We start from the raw sequence: 14,096 nt of genomic DNA on the forward strand, positions 1-14,096 counted from the left end.
CAAAGTTACGTCACTGCCTGCAAACTCTGCCAACGCCGCAAGAAGCCACCATTGTCTCCCGTTCGGCACCTTCAGCCTGTAGATATCCCCAGTGAGCCATTTTACCGCGTCGGCCTAGACCTCCGTGGCCCATTTCCAACTTCATCCTTGGGCAACAAGTGGGTGGCCGTTGCGACAGACTATACCACGTGTTATGCCATAACGCGGGCCCTCCGTAAGAGCTGCACTACTGATGTGGCTGATTTTCTCCTTCAGGAAGTGATCCTACATCATGGTGCGCCATGTCAGCTACTCACAGATAGAGGCCGCTGTTTTCTTTCTAAGGTTGTTGACGAACTTCTTTGCTCTTGCTCCACGTCCCACAAGTTCACGACGGCTTACCATCCACAGACAAACAGACTTACCAAGCGTCTCATCCGTACACTCATGGACATGCTCTCCATGTACGTGTCTGATGATCACCGGGATTGGGACTGCACCTTACCCTTCGTGACGTTTGCATACAATTCGTCACATCATGATATTACTGGCTATTCTCCGATCTATCTACTATATGGCCGTGATCAACTCCTGCCTCTTAACTCTCTGCTCCCCTCCGATGCCATCACTACCACGTTCTATGCTCACGACGCCATTGTTCGCACGGCCACAGCATGTCGCATTGCCCGTGGCTGTCTCCTGGCATCTCAGACTAACCAATAGCACCGTTACGACAGTCATCATCGGGACGTTCATTTCAGCCCAGGGTCACTTGTCCTGCTTTGGTTATCCTTCCGTCGCATTGGTCTTTTCGAAAAACTACTGGTGCGATATGTCGGGCCATATAGAGTTCTTCGCCTAGTCACCAGCCTTACATATGAGATATCGTCTGTGTCTTCGACGCCTTCTACCCCACCAAGATCTGATATCGTGCATGTTTCGTGACTGAAACCCTATAACTCGCACAGTGATTCGACACCCTAGGAAGCGTTGAGACGATGCATCTGCCGCCGGGGGTTAATGTCACGTACGAGTTTGTGCTGCTGTAGACAAAAGGACGTTGAGAGAAAAAGAGGAAGTTGAAGTGCCTCGACGATCGGTAGATGGTGTTAACCTCACTACTTAGCTACAGCATTGTAACTGTATATGTTGTAAATACATATATTTTCTCCCCCTAACAATATGTTACAAATTTAGCTGAAGTGGAATTTCAGTGCATTTCGTGAGGTTTTATGGTGTGTGTAAATTAGAGCTGCTTTCATATGGCATCAGGTATCAATGTGCCAAATAATCGGGAGGTTTATGTGGAAATAGTTTAATTCATATAACTATAGCTCTGTCACAGTGGTCTTCAACGAGTCATCATGTGCTGGTTATGGTCATGGCTTTGACTGAGAAGTATAATTGATTGATGCCTCTTTATTTTCATTTTATCTAGGCCACTGGAGCTTGAGCCTAGAAGTATTTATGACAATGATGAGTTTGACATCTTGAGAAGAAATGACGTGGACATGTCAAAAGTTCACATTGGGAAGAAGTAAGTATTGCTTTCCTCAAAGGCATCTTGGATGTTTTGAGTAAACAATGCAGAATTCACTTCGTTGCCTGTTTTCCCATCATATTCGCACAGTGGTATTGTGTGACTGTGGCACAGTAGGTGGATCGTGAAGGAGCCACACTTCATTTTGACGTGGCATTTTTCTCTGGTACAGGAGCAAGACACCTAAGTCATTAGATGACAAAGGCCACGACAAGGTGCTAAAGGAGGTGTACGAGAAGTACAGCATAGTTCAAGACGTAGTGGATGGCGAAGGTGTCTACGAAGATGAATATGATGACACCTACGACAGCAACGACGTGGGTCTCGAGGAGCCAGCACCCGAAGGCGAGCTGTCCTCACGCAGGTGACATGTCCCTCTCATCATGCTTTTTTGAGGGCTTGATTGAGTATGCCATTTAGCGAGCGCATAGGCATGTTCTAAGTATAGAGCAGGTGGGTGTGTGTTGGTATCACAACCAAAACAAAAGTGCACTTCCTTTATTGGGCAGCTACCAGGGGCGTAGCCAGTGGGGGGGCTTATGGGGCTTAAGCTCCCCCCTCCCCCAAAATTTTTTCGTGCTTCCTGAAGAAAGAAACAAATCAGCTGCTGAATTGTCTTGACATGGCTTACTAAGCTGAGACCGGAACTACTGTAACAATGGCTGTAGGCACACACCAGGCAGAAACGATCATGAGCGGGGATTTGCAGTAGCGCCACTTCGTGGGGCTGCAAGGAGGCTCAGTTCAAAACAAAAATGGAGTTCAGCAAGTCGAACCACGCACCGGTCAGAGTGGGTGCATGGTGCTCTCGATCGAGTTGGCTCAAGGAGTGTCCGAAAAATCGGACAAGTGGTTGCAAGGTGTCCAAACTTTCGGCAGTTGTTATACGTTATGGTCTGTGGGGAGAATGGCGGTGCTGCGAAGCAGGCGAATAATCGAGCATGTCCGAATTTTTGGAGTCCGAAAAATCAGTTGGTGACTGTACATGCAGTGAACTCTGTTTCCAGTGACACTTTCTTGTCTTTATCAAGCTGTATCTTTGCACTTGTATATTCCATTCTATCGTCGCATTTCTAATGTATATTTTGCAGAACTCCTGCTTTGTATATGCGCTCTCTATTGCAACTATAATTTCCGTATAATTTTTCGCAATACACTACCGGTGATAGCTGCTCCTGCACAATACATTGGAACTAAGGACAGCGTCATTGAGATTTTTTTCCTAGCCATTGCATATGTACAAATATGCAAACAAGGTTCTTCAATGACAGTTTCATTAATATATTTGTCCTCATCTTGTTCATTTCATTCCCTTTACGTTTTTCCCATCAGCAGCATGCACTGCTTTCTTGGTTTCGAACTGATATAGTTCTAAAGTTCGTGCGATATTTTCTTTACTTATTAAGTAGACAAGAAACATGGAAGCATTGATATAAGTTATTTCTGGCACAATTTTTGGGACATACGAATACATTCTTCTATGAAACAATACATATGTTACTTGTCTTGACAGTGCATAGTGTGCAAGAATTAGCTTGCAGAATTTTGGGCAATGGCAATGCAGTTATTATTCATGTATTTGATCCCTCAACAAATTCAATGAGGAGGATGCCAAGCTGCAACGTGAGCCACCCGAACGAAATTTCTGACTGTGCCACCGGCAAATTTTTGTACGTCAAAGGGGCCACAGAAATGTTGAATAGAATAATCGGGCTGTACACAAAATAATTATTTTTTTTCAAGTTCTATATGCTGAGGGTTGTGTCTCAGTGAGAAAATATCTGCTTTAAGTTTCGTGATGGTTAAAGATGCAAACCATTTAATGTTTGCGCCTTCACTCCACTGGTGGATCCTGCCTTTGAGAATGCCAGTGCTTCTGCGCTGACAGTACCTAGCGCACAGCGAGCCCCCACTTCCCTTCTGTGTATATTGACAGCCTGAATGGCTCCTTTTTTCTTCGCAGCCACTGTATTTAGGACTTCACGCATGGGTATCGTCCTAAAAAATCAAACAGGTCTGAAGAATCGGTTGTGTAATGCAGGATGCCGCCAACGTGTAGCGACACGAATCTCTAGATCACAATGACCTCTACATCTCCCCTGTCGTACGGCTGAAGCAGGTGAAAGAGGCCACTGGCTACTGAACGTCGCAAATTCAAGTGGCCCCATAGAATCACATGCTGTTATGATTGTGGGTTCACTCCCATCGCTCATGATCCGTTGTCAAGATTGGAGTCCGGCATGAATTCGAAGGTAGCTGGCCCATGCCGTCGTCCAACTTATCCACGCTGAGGACGTTGATGAAGGGAAGGACTGCTTCTCATCGAGAACGAGGAATATGGGTTTATTTACAGTATTTATATCAGTCTAACATGACTGCTCGAGAAAGTACATCAGTCTAACATGACTACTTGAGAGAGAGTCTCTCAGTCTAACATGACTGCGTAAGAAAGTGTCCTCCCCCGATTTCAAGGTGGCGGAAACGTTCGTCTGGTCATCGTAAACACGCCGCTTCTCCCCGGGACGGCTTACACACGCGCACACACCCACACACACACACACACACACACACACACAGTGCCTGCTGTGGCAAGTTCACGCAATGCAATCACTGTTTTACCATGTAGATTGTATCCAGACACAGTCCTCGCTGAAAAATTTACATCTCGAGACCATCAGCGCAGCTGGTTCTCTTGTGTAGACTTCTGCTATGTCGATTACCAGAGTTAATAGGTCATTTCAAAAATGACTTACATCACTAGTCGATCATTATATTGAGCAAGATGACAACACGGTCATCAGTTGGTGCAAGCAGGTCTTGCAAATTAAAATCGCTGCCTATCAGCATTGAAGTCGATTCAGCTTTGTAATAAAGGATCTAGGCATACAGTCTGTTTGCAGTGTGTAATCTGTTTCTCTCTCTCCTTTTCTTTTATTTCAAAGGGCTTTCACTACTCCGAGAGTATTGGAGCAAAAATCAGGCAGAAGACACAAAGAAAATCGATATGAAGACAAAGAGCCAGACAGTGTAAGTGTTGTCAGAAGACAGTATTGTCAATTCCATTTATCATGCATGACATTCAAATATGAAGGGTACAATAAAAGGGTCATTGAAGAAAGTAGTCTTGAATTTAAGAGTATGCCGCAATCCACTTATGAAGATACCTTGTGTAACAATATATGTTATAACATTCAGGCACTCCAGGAAACAACGTCTGCATTAGCAGATGCAAAAATGAACTATGCATAGTAGTGTGTTTATTGTCGCAATTAGATACAATGAGGAAATGTCTGCCTTTAAAAAAAATTCTTTTATGGGCTAGTTAGGTATTCGGGTAATTGAGTAAAAACTAGAATTACGTCTAACAAATTATGGCATGTGATAGAGTCACGATTGTACATGGTGCGCTCCGCTACTCAAGTGCATGCCAAATTTTCCTGGAGTACTTTGTGCACTTCAGCGGGCCGCAGCCAGGATACACAAAGCAAATAACATGTAATACACTGTGCTGTTGTCAAGCCTAACCTTTCACCTATGCAAACACAAACTGTGGCCCTCTATAAACTGCTTAACACTTTTGCCACTTCATATAGACATCTTTTTATTGGTGAAAGCATAGTTACAGTATCTCTTTCTGAGCTTAGCTGCACTGTGCAGCAGCTTTAGCACTCAATATGGCAGGTGAAGGTTCAATAAAGCACACCTTGTTCACTCAAATTCTCCGATAATTTGGACCAGCTGACATGGTCCATACCAAGTGCGTAAATTTCTATGCAGGGAACAACCTGTTAATTTCGGCACTGTTTGTTTCCACTACAAATAATTCTGCCTGCAAGATTGTTCGCCGGTGGTTAGTTCTGCAACACTGTGATATGTGACGCATCTTACGAGTGAATTTTGCCAAGTTTATTTTAAAAGTGTCAAGGCCAGGGCTACCAAGGCTCTTTCTCATCCAGCTATTTTTGACTACATTATGGAAGGCCAGAACCAGAATATGCTGTAGAGGCTTGACAGTCACGGCTGCCCCCAGAAGCAATGTAATAGGTTAGAAAACACATCTTTTAAATGCAAAGCTATTCTGTGCTAACCTCGCCGAGTTTCGTGATTGTGGGTGCTCCGGCCTGGCTGTTCTCTTGCCACATGGGCCAACCAGTCACAGTGGAGTATGCACACTGGGTTTCTCGCACCACCACCAGATGGTGCTCACATCCACAGCAGCGCTAGTGCTGGCCGTGCGAGGGAAAGAAAGGAAACGAAAAGCTCGCCTTTGTGGATCCATGGCAGCAGTGGCTGCATTGCATTAGCCTCTCTACAATGCCTGAATAAAGCCTTTCATGTCACTTCGTGCGGACATTCAATAAACATAAACCCAAGTTTCGACTCTTTATGTGCTTGCAGGAAGCTTCACTGTATGTAGTTTCCAATTCATTGGATCTGCTGCATTTTTCAGTCTTGAAAGTGCTCTCAGGTGAGCTAGCTCGCACTAGCGTGCATAGTCATCTCTGCTGGGTTGTGCTTACCTACCAGCGACTGGTTCGCTTCAGCGATGTCATCAGATCAGTGGTTAGAAGGGATGTTTCACTTTAAATCAGGCCTAAAGTATGTGAACCCTTTTACTTGTTATCTCACTGGAGTGACTCATCAAGTTCGTCTTAATGCCATTTCCAAACGTCTTCTTCAATTTTAATTCAGGAGAAAGAGGAGGCTGCACCACGTGACCAGTTTGTTGCAAACCCAGCGGAAATTCGGGCTCAGAGGGAGAGGCGGTATCAAGAGAAGATGGAGCGCTCAGGTCATGCGCCTCGCAGAAGGGATTTAAAAGGTGTGTTTGTGTTTGTGTGCTTTGCTCTTGTCGCAGCAGCAATATTCTTCCTGCTGTTACTTCTAGTCATGTTTTCCGCGAGTATACGATGTTTCCACATGTATTACCTGTGCCAAAAATTTGATAACTGTTATTGCTGAGATTTGAACATAGTCTTATGCAGCTATCTGTGCTAGGTGTAAAAGTGCAATTATTTTTCCTTTTTTCTAAAAGTTTATTGTCACTGGAGTTTTGGTTTATATCTAATTCAAGATCCGGCGAATTCTGTCTGTCAGTAGTTTAGCTTGCACCCTGAACATCATTAAAAATGTGCATTACTTCTAGAAGATGTAAAAAAATCTAAATAAAACCTAAATATCTGCGAAACACAGTGGTGTGATAGACACAGGACACCTTGGACGATGGTTGTTCTCGTCATTTTCACGCACATATTGTACAACAGGTGGACCAAAGGGCCAGGGCCAGTCCCGAGATGTGGTCCAGGACAGACAGTTCAAGGAGAGGCACAAGTCGTCCTTTACGCACAACCAGAGGGCTCAAGCTGACTACAAGCGCAGCCGGGGCATGTACTCCTAGCACCCACCGGCGAGCTGTACACAGACCTCACAGCCACTGGCAACAATGTGCAAGCGTGCGGCACCGACACCTGCAGCACCACATCACGACCACTTCCAGCATTATGTTGGTGATGTTTGTGCGCACATACAACTGCCAGACACAGCATCTCATGCGTGCACGGCCCAACAGATAATGTTGGTGGTTACAACAAGGTGGCACTGCTAGCGCCGTATGTTGAGTTGGTAAAGGAAGCCAGTATAAGTGGCTCTTCCAACTAAACACCACTGGCTTGTTTGCTTGCACGGAAATTTTGCACAGAAGCTGGACTCTGTGGTGGGCTTTATAAAATGCCGCACTCGGATGTGCTACTTGCCTCATTCTTCTAGAAAAAAAATATAAAGGATACATCATGTGCAGTGATGCTGGATGCAAAAAGTAGTTTTTGTGGCATCCATACAGGTGGCATGGTCTGTACTAAGGAGGCACAATGTGTACCACTTAGGTGACAGAAAACAAAGCAGTTTCACTCTCCAGGTGACAGATGGTACCACCAATCCCCTCCCCCTTCTTTTTTTAAATATGCATTGTTTATTTTGTCTGGCATCATCATAGACAATCTGTACTTCTGATCTTTTCTTGATGAAACAAAAATGTGTTCATGCATGGTAATAAACAAAGCCCACCTTCAAGTTCGACTTCTGCACGAAATGCGATTGCAAGCAAGCCACTGATTTAGATGGAAGAAAGGTATACAAGGCTCCCTTATCAACACAACCTTGTGTGGCACTCAAAGCCACGCATTCGAGTGTTGGTGCCAATGTTTGGGGGGTCTTCACGATCAGCAAAGTTGTACAGACATAGGAACAGTTGACTACACTGTAAAATGCAGATTGTTTTATTTTTTGTGATTCTTCATTTGCCTGGTGCAGGCATTCTAATTTATGTGCAAATAGTTTGACCTGACCATGATGCATGTACTCTTGATTAGTTCAAAATGCAATGAATGCCTTGAAACTGTAAGAGCCAACATGTATGTACTTTTCGTGGGGGCTTGTCAAGTGATGACTGCTGGATGTGCCTTATGGAGCGAATATTTGTCACTGTGGGAGCATTTCTTACTGTGTGTCCCTTTGATGCGCTTGGGCATTTCTGCGTTTTATTAACTGTCTTATTTTGTGTACAGAAGCAACTGTTTTATAAGCAGAGATGCCTTTTTTTGTTGACTAGCTAAACAGCTTTACTCCTGCATCATGTTACATCAGCAGCAGAAGTCACGTTTTAGCCATTGTTGAAGGCAACTCGTCTATATGTGAAGCCGTGTTCATATGCAAAATAAATGTTTGTGCTGTGACTGCTAAGTTAGAAGTAGCACCTTTAATAATCAGCCTGTTTCCCATTGTAAGCAAAGTGCTCAGATTTCTGGTTCTTCCTTTTCTTTTTTTCCTTTTTTGTTCAATTCATTTGCACTGCTGCCTTCTAGCGAATCAGTTAAAAGCCACTTAGCAGCATCCTATTTGCATCTGGTAGTTCTCTTTCCCGCATTAAATTAATTTTATTCCTGTGAAAGGCTTTCTTTGAGAAGAGAGAAAGTTCTTTTACCATGAGGGGTCCAGAAAAAATTTACTTTTTTTTGTAGCTCACCTGCACAGTTAGAAGGCAGTTGTAGCAGTTGCAGCAGAGAAGCCCATGTTTAGTGTTTCTTTTCAGACAGCCCCACTTAGAGTTTCATAAAAATTTTCTATTATCTCTTTGTTTCTTTGATTGCCATGGTACATAAAATTTTAAATTTTTGTCCCACTGTAAGACAAAAGCAGGCTAAGAGTTTGCCTCAGTAGTTGTACCACATGTGGAAGGATAGGTTAAATACAATTTCCCCACAAACACACTGGCGCTCTGTGGAGCGCCAGTGCAGCTGCGCAAGCCATGTATCGAAGCAGATCTGCGCAGGCACGGTGACGCCTAGATTTACGTTCTTGTGTTGTCTGCAACAACATTTGGGCACGCTAATGGAAATGCTTACTCGAGTCTAAGCAGTGTGCTGGGCTTGAGGTGGTGAAACCACCGTCTGTTCGTATGCAGCACACACTCAAGTCGGCTTGCTGCAACGGCAGTACTGTTATATCCCGAGAGAAGCCCCATCCCCGAAAGAAAAACCTTCTCTGTTTTCGGCGTGATTAGCTATTTTTTTTTTTTTTTCAAAAACACCGAAAGATTGCCCCCCGTAAAGGCAAGAAACTTTCACGGCAGGACGTCGTGAATTTTGTGTCCAAGTCCTGGCCGTCCGTGTCTGAGGAAGTTGTGGCCCAATCGTTCAAGCGCTTGGTAATATCTATAGGGTCCTTTGTGCTCTGGCTTTATATTTATTTAAATTCAGCATGGTAACAGTCATATATTACTTTTAAAGATGAAAACCTGGAATAAAACGGGTGTTTTGCAGTCTGGTGGCCCAAAGTTCGGGATTCTTCTAGTAAGCTTTACAAAAGATTAACAAAATAATAGTACTAAAATCTCATTAATTCAGTTCATTAAAAGGGCTCTCAACCACCAGTCGGGTTTGGTCAAGTAACATAGTCAACAGATAGCATACGCTGCTATGAACATCTCAGCCAAGTTTTGCTGTCGTATGCGGCGCGTGGAGCTTGCAGGCGGATCGCAAAGTCGCCTTTCTCTCAAACACTCTCTTTCAACAGAAGGTGCTGTCTTCATTCTCTTCTAGACACACTATTTCATCATTCCTTTAGACGGCGGCTATCAGCCGATAGCTGACAATAGGCTGCGGTTGGCTACATGGCATAGATACCACGGTTGCCGTGGGGTGCCACCATGAGTCCACTGGCCAAGCGCACTGCGACTCACTGAGGACAGCTGCGTTTGGTTTATGTTTAGCATGTTGTAGGCACCAAAGAAAAGTCGTGGCGTCTACGTTAACATCCAAAATGAAATTTTAACTGCGCGGCACCTTGACGTCTAGAAGGCGGAGCGTTGTGGGCACCACAGGCGCAAGTGGTGGCGTCTACATTAACATCCAAAATGAAATTTGAACTGCGCGCCCCGGTGATATCTAGAAGGCGGAGCATTGTGGGCACGTTTCACTGCGCTGTAGCCTTCACAGTGCAAGGCATTCCAGAAGGAACGGGAGCACAGCGGAGGCTGTGTTTGATTGCCAAAAACTCAGCTTCTGTTAGATGCATTGAAGTACTTTTTGCAAAGTATTTCTGAAATAGCCCATCTTCACTTCAAATGCCTTTCTCCACTTCGATAAGAATATTCAGGGCCTGTTTAAAAAGAAGCAGTTGTCTCTAGGTACATGCAAATAGTAGATTTCAAATTGAATATCAACTTTAATTACAAGAAAAGCGGAATACTAAATATCATATGTCCGAAAATTGAACAAGAACTATTAGGCTTCCAAATTTCATGCAAAAAACACAGCGCTGCACATCCTCGCGAGGCTAATCACATGATTTAACGATACTCTTGCTAGCTATCAGTAACTTGGGTACCTATAAATCGAGATACATAGTAGGGTCTACTCTTATCAAAGGGAACACCAAATTATTATACCAACACTGATGAAAATGACGAGAACCTCACTACCTCGCAGCTTCTGTTCACTATGCCAGAACAACATCAATTCTTTGTTAATTCACATGTATGCAACGTGCAGGAAATACAATGTCCTATTGTCGTATTTTTGTAAATGCTGCTACCAAAAAATAAAGCAACAAGCTTTTGTTCACTCCGTGCTGGCTGGTACTGATTATATGTTTACATGTGCCAGTTTTCACGAGTGTTCATTAAAAGCAGAGCATATGCCACATTCATTTATTAATATGATATATCTTGACCACTTGCTCCTAAAAGGTGGGCAGCGCGCGTTTGTTTTGTAACACCTGCATCTAATATTTTTTACTAAAGAGCAAACTTTGTGGAAAACTCTGGTTTAACACAATTTTCAGAAAGTTGTTCAGGTGCGAAAATTAGGAATTATGGGGTTTTACCCAAAACAGAAGCATGCTAATTATCTACCACCCCTGATAGGTCCAAAGACAGCGAGCTCCATGGGTGACTGGCATCAGCAGTTCCCCCTTCCGCTTCTCTGCTCGCATGCCGTAGCATGTGCGTGACGAGGTCATCAATATTTTGCTCGACAGTGATGGTGCCTGTTCTATAATAAGCTTTGCAGAAAACTGACCAAGGACATATAGACGAACCTTCACCACCTTTGGCTATGTTTCTCTTTTTTTCTTTTCTCAACTTTTCTGGACTGTACATCGAAAGTTAGCCCGCTCCCTCTTTTCATGCAATACGCTCTAAATTTCAGCTGGGCTATCTCTCGAAATATTACAGTATGCTACTGAAAGCAAAATTCGCTTCACTTCAGGGGTTGCAGGCTTAGAAGGCCGCCACAAAGACTCACTGTGGTTATACAGATTTGATGCGATGCACAGCCGCAGCAGCTGCACTGGTGGAGTGCATAGCGCAGCCACGCATTCACATACCTCACAATATTTTAATGGGTGACAGTGAATGTAACCATTTGTTTACATGTAGGACATACAGGAGCACTGTAATGAGATATAATTTTATACTGCATTTTGTTTTTTGTTTTTTTAGTAAATACAGCTGCCAACCAATTTTTCGACCTGTGCAATCATTGTTACTTTCCTGTGGCACGGCAACCCATGGCTGCAACTCGTATAGAACATCGGCTAAAATTTCAAACACCTGTGTGGTGTTGTTGGTTTTTTCAGGTGCGGACTGCATGTGCAATATTGTAGGTGTGATGATTGTTAACAAACCTGCCATTATTCAGGCTACTTTTGGGGGCGAGAGGATTTCTTGCCTTCCGTGTGCTGTTCAGCCTCTGAGAAGAGATCAACATATTTTCTACACCAAAGCTTGATCATCAGCCGGAAACTCGCCAATGAAACAGCCAGGGCATGGCCTAGCTACCTAGTCAGTGTGGTTGTGAGGAAATTTGTCACTGGCTGGCATGCCAGCAGGTGGTAAACGTTCTTGGAAAATTTGCCATTAATATATTCGTACCAGTTGTCATTATCAGCGATTAGGCTAAAGTTAATGTGTGCAAACTGTACTGGCAGGTCTCGCTAAGCAATGGAAGTTGCATTTGGGGTCTCTGAACAGCAGGCTGACAACTACTGCAAATGCTTACCAGAGTTTGTGCATTGCTGGAAAGACGAAATGTTGATAGCTTGTGTGTGGGCAGTAAAATTTGCGCAGCAGGGTCTAAATTGCCTGTGTTGTGATAAGGCGCAATATAAATTATGCTTTGCTACAGGTTCAATTCTGAGCATAGGTGCAGTCTCTAGTGTCAAGTTAGGATGAAGTATTATCGCTCTGGAAGTGCAGCAGCGGATAAAAGGCTATAAAAACAATTGCATTTTTTTTCCTCGCTTCATTATTATTTACGTTTTCACAGCCCGTTTGGCGTCTGAAAAATAGGTCGGCAGCAGTACACGAATTCAGCTTGTGAGTGTTGGTTAAGCACCTGTTCTCTTGTGATAAATAAATTATATAAAAGCATAATAACATATTTTTTTCAGTAACAGTTTGTGTTATCAAATAGCAACTCGTGACATCTTTCTGTCCTGTTCTCAATATGAAAAAAAATTGTGTTCCTTATTTACTTCTCGAATGTGTGTGACATGGCATATGCACCTTTGGCAGCAAGCAGAAGAGTACTGTTTAATGGGTTTGTGTGACTGCAGGGAAATGGTATAAGGTTGGAGTCAGCACTTAGTCTTTGAAAAGAAATAACTACTTCAAAGACGTTTCAAATGTGCACTTTCAAACATAAGAGTAGTGCTTGTCATGGCTGTTATTTTAGCAAGAAATGTTGGCCCATACTCTGAGGGCCATGCTCAGGCAATTTGTTTTTTTTTTTTTGTGCATAAGTCGTTTTATGCAGAGTATGCATGGGATTCTGTGATATAGTGTCACACCTGACAAAATGTGTATGGAAGAAATGTTTTACAATGAAACAATTTGCTCTCAGTGCAAGTTTACAAGCTTTTTTTCCAATGGCTATGTGTGCAAACTTACAAGAGCCATTGGTTTGTGGGTGCATTAAGAAAGTATAATGGTCGTCTTATGTTAATTCGACCCTGAAAGGACCGACAAAATTGGTCAAATCATCTGGACTGTTGAATTACAAGAGGCAGAAAAAGCATGAAAACACACTGCTCATTAAACAGCATTTGCCCAGATTCTGACACAGGCACCCACTTCTTGTGTGTTCAAAGTAGAGAACTAACACAGAAGTGACAGAGCTCCTAAACAAAGTTGAAATCGAACATACACTCAATGTTTTAGCAAATAAACGGTAGCACGCATCCAATTATGGCAATGAGGAAAAAATGAAACCAGCAAACTTCACACATACCTTTACAGAATTGAAATATATTTACTTAATGTCCATCGTCATTACTATTGAACAGCTCTCTATCGCTGTCTACAAAGAACCGCAACACATTGTCCTTTGTACGGTTCATGGCATGTTTGATATTCTGCATTTATCAAACGACTCCACAAAAAAGTTGCAAAGCAGATGGTGGCCCAAGCTTACAATAACCACTTCACTAGCTCGTCCTGTGCAGAATACAGTTCTCTGGAATGCCAAGAATACGGGAAATGAGTAGCCGCTAGCTTTGCATGTTATACGGGGTGATCATATTTAAGTTTTATGGAATTTTTTAAATATTGCCTGTTGCAGGTAACATAATTCTTGTCCTTCAGCTGAATTATTCAGAGGCAGACATTATTAGCATGAGAAATCGAAGCACATATTCAAATAATTAACACAATCACTAATTAACTTCACAATTGTTACATGGCACATTACAATTTACTAATTGTAGCCAAAGAGCTTGTAAGACTTATCTACTAAATGAATTTCCAGGATGACACGAGCTTCGAGATATTATTTACCAAAGTGTGGGACAAAATACATGGGTGTTCCACTTACTTGCGAGCTTCAATGCATATAAGAGCATTTTCTTTAAAAAGTAAGTTGAGCAACTGTATTTTTACAGCGACTTTGAGGTCGCACGTCTGCAAACTGGTGTCATTCTGTAAATTCACCCTAAGCATGTACGCCTTGCAAGCTTACTGGCTACAATTCGTAAATTGCAATATGTGGCATGAGGTAATCAATTCAGAAGATAATTAGTGAGC

The 14,096-nt window shown here is 43.0% G+C and overlaps 1 protein-coding gene across 1 annotated transcript in view; it reads left to right on the forward strand.

Moving 5' to 3' along the window:
• The window catches only part of LOC126540740 (activating signal cointegrator 1 complex subunit 2), a 72,074-nt gene extending 59,156 nt beyond the window's left edge, over window positions 1–12,918 (forward strand). Inside the window, exons 15-19 of the mRNA XM_050187585.3 lie at window positions 1,418–1,516; window positions 1,692–1,883; window positions 4,462–4,546; window positions 6,212–6,341; window positions 6,784–12,918. Of these exons, the coding sequence (XP_050043542.1) occupies window positions 1,418–1,516; window positions 1,692–1,883; window positions 4,462–4,546; window positions 6,212–6,341; window positions 6,784–6,917 (640 nt within the window). The 3' untranslated portion in view covers window positions 6,918–12,918. The remainder of the gene's footprint in view (window positions 1–1,417; window positions 1,517–1,691; window positions 1,884–4,461; window positions 4,547–6,211; window positions 6,342–6,783) is intronic.
• Window positions 12,919–14,096: the final 1,178 nt, after the last annotated feature.

This window comes from Dermacentor andersoni, chromosome 2 (genome assembly GCF_023375885.2).
Source record: "Dermacentor andersoni chromosome 2, qqDerAnde1_hic_scaffold, whole genome shotgun sequence".
Lineage (NCBI taxonomy): Eukaryota > Metazoa > Arthropoda > Arachnida > Ixodida > Ixodidae > Dermacentor > Dermacentor andersoni.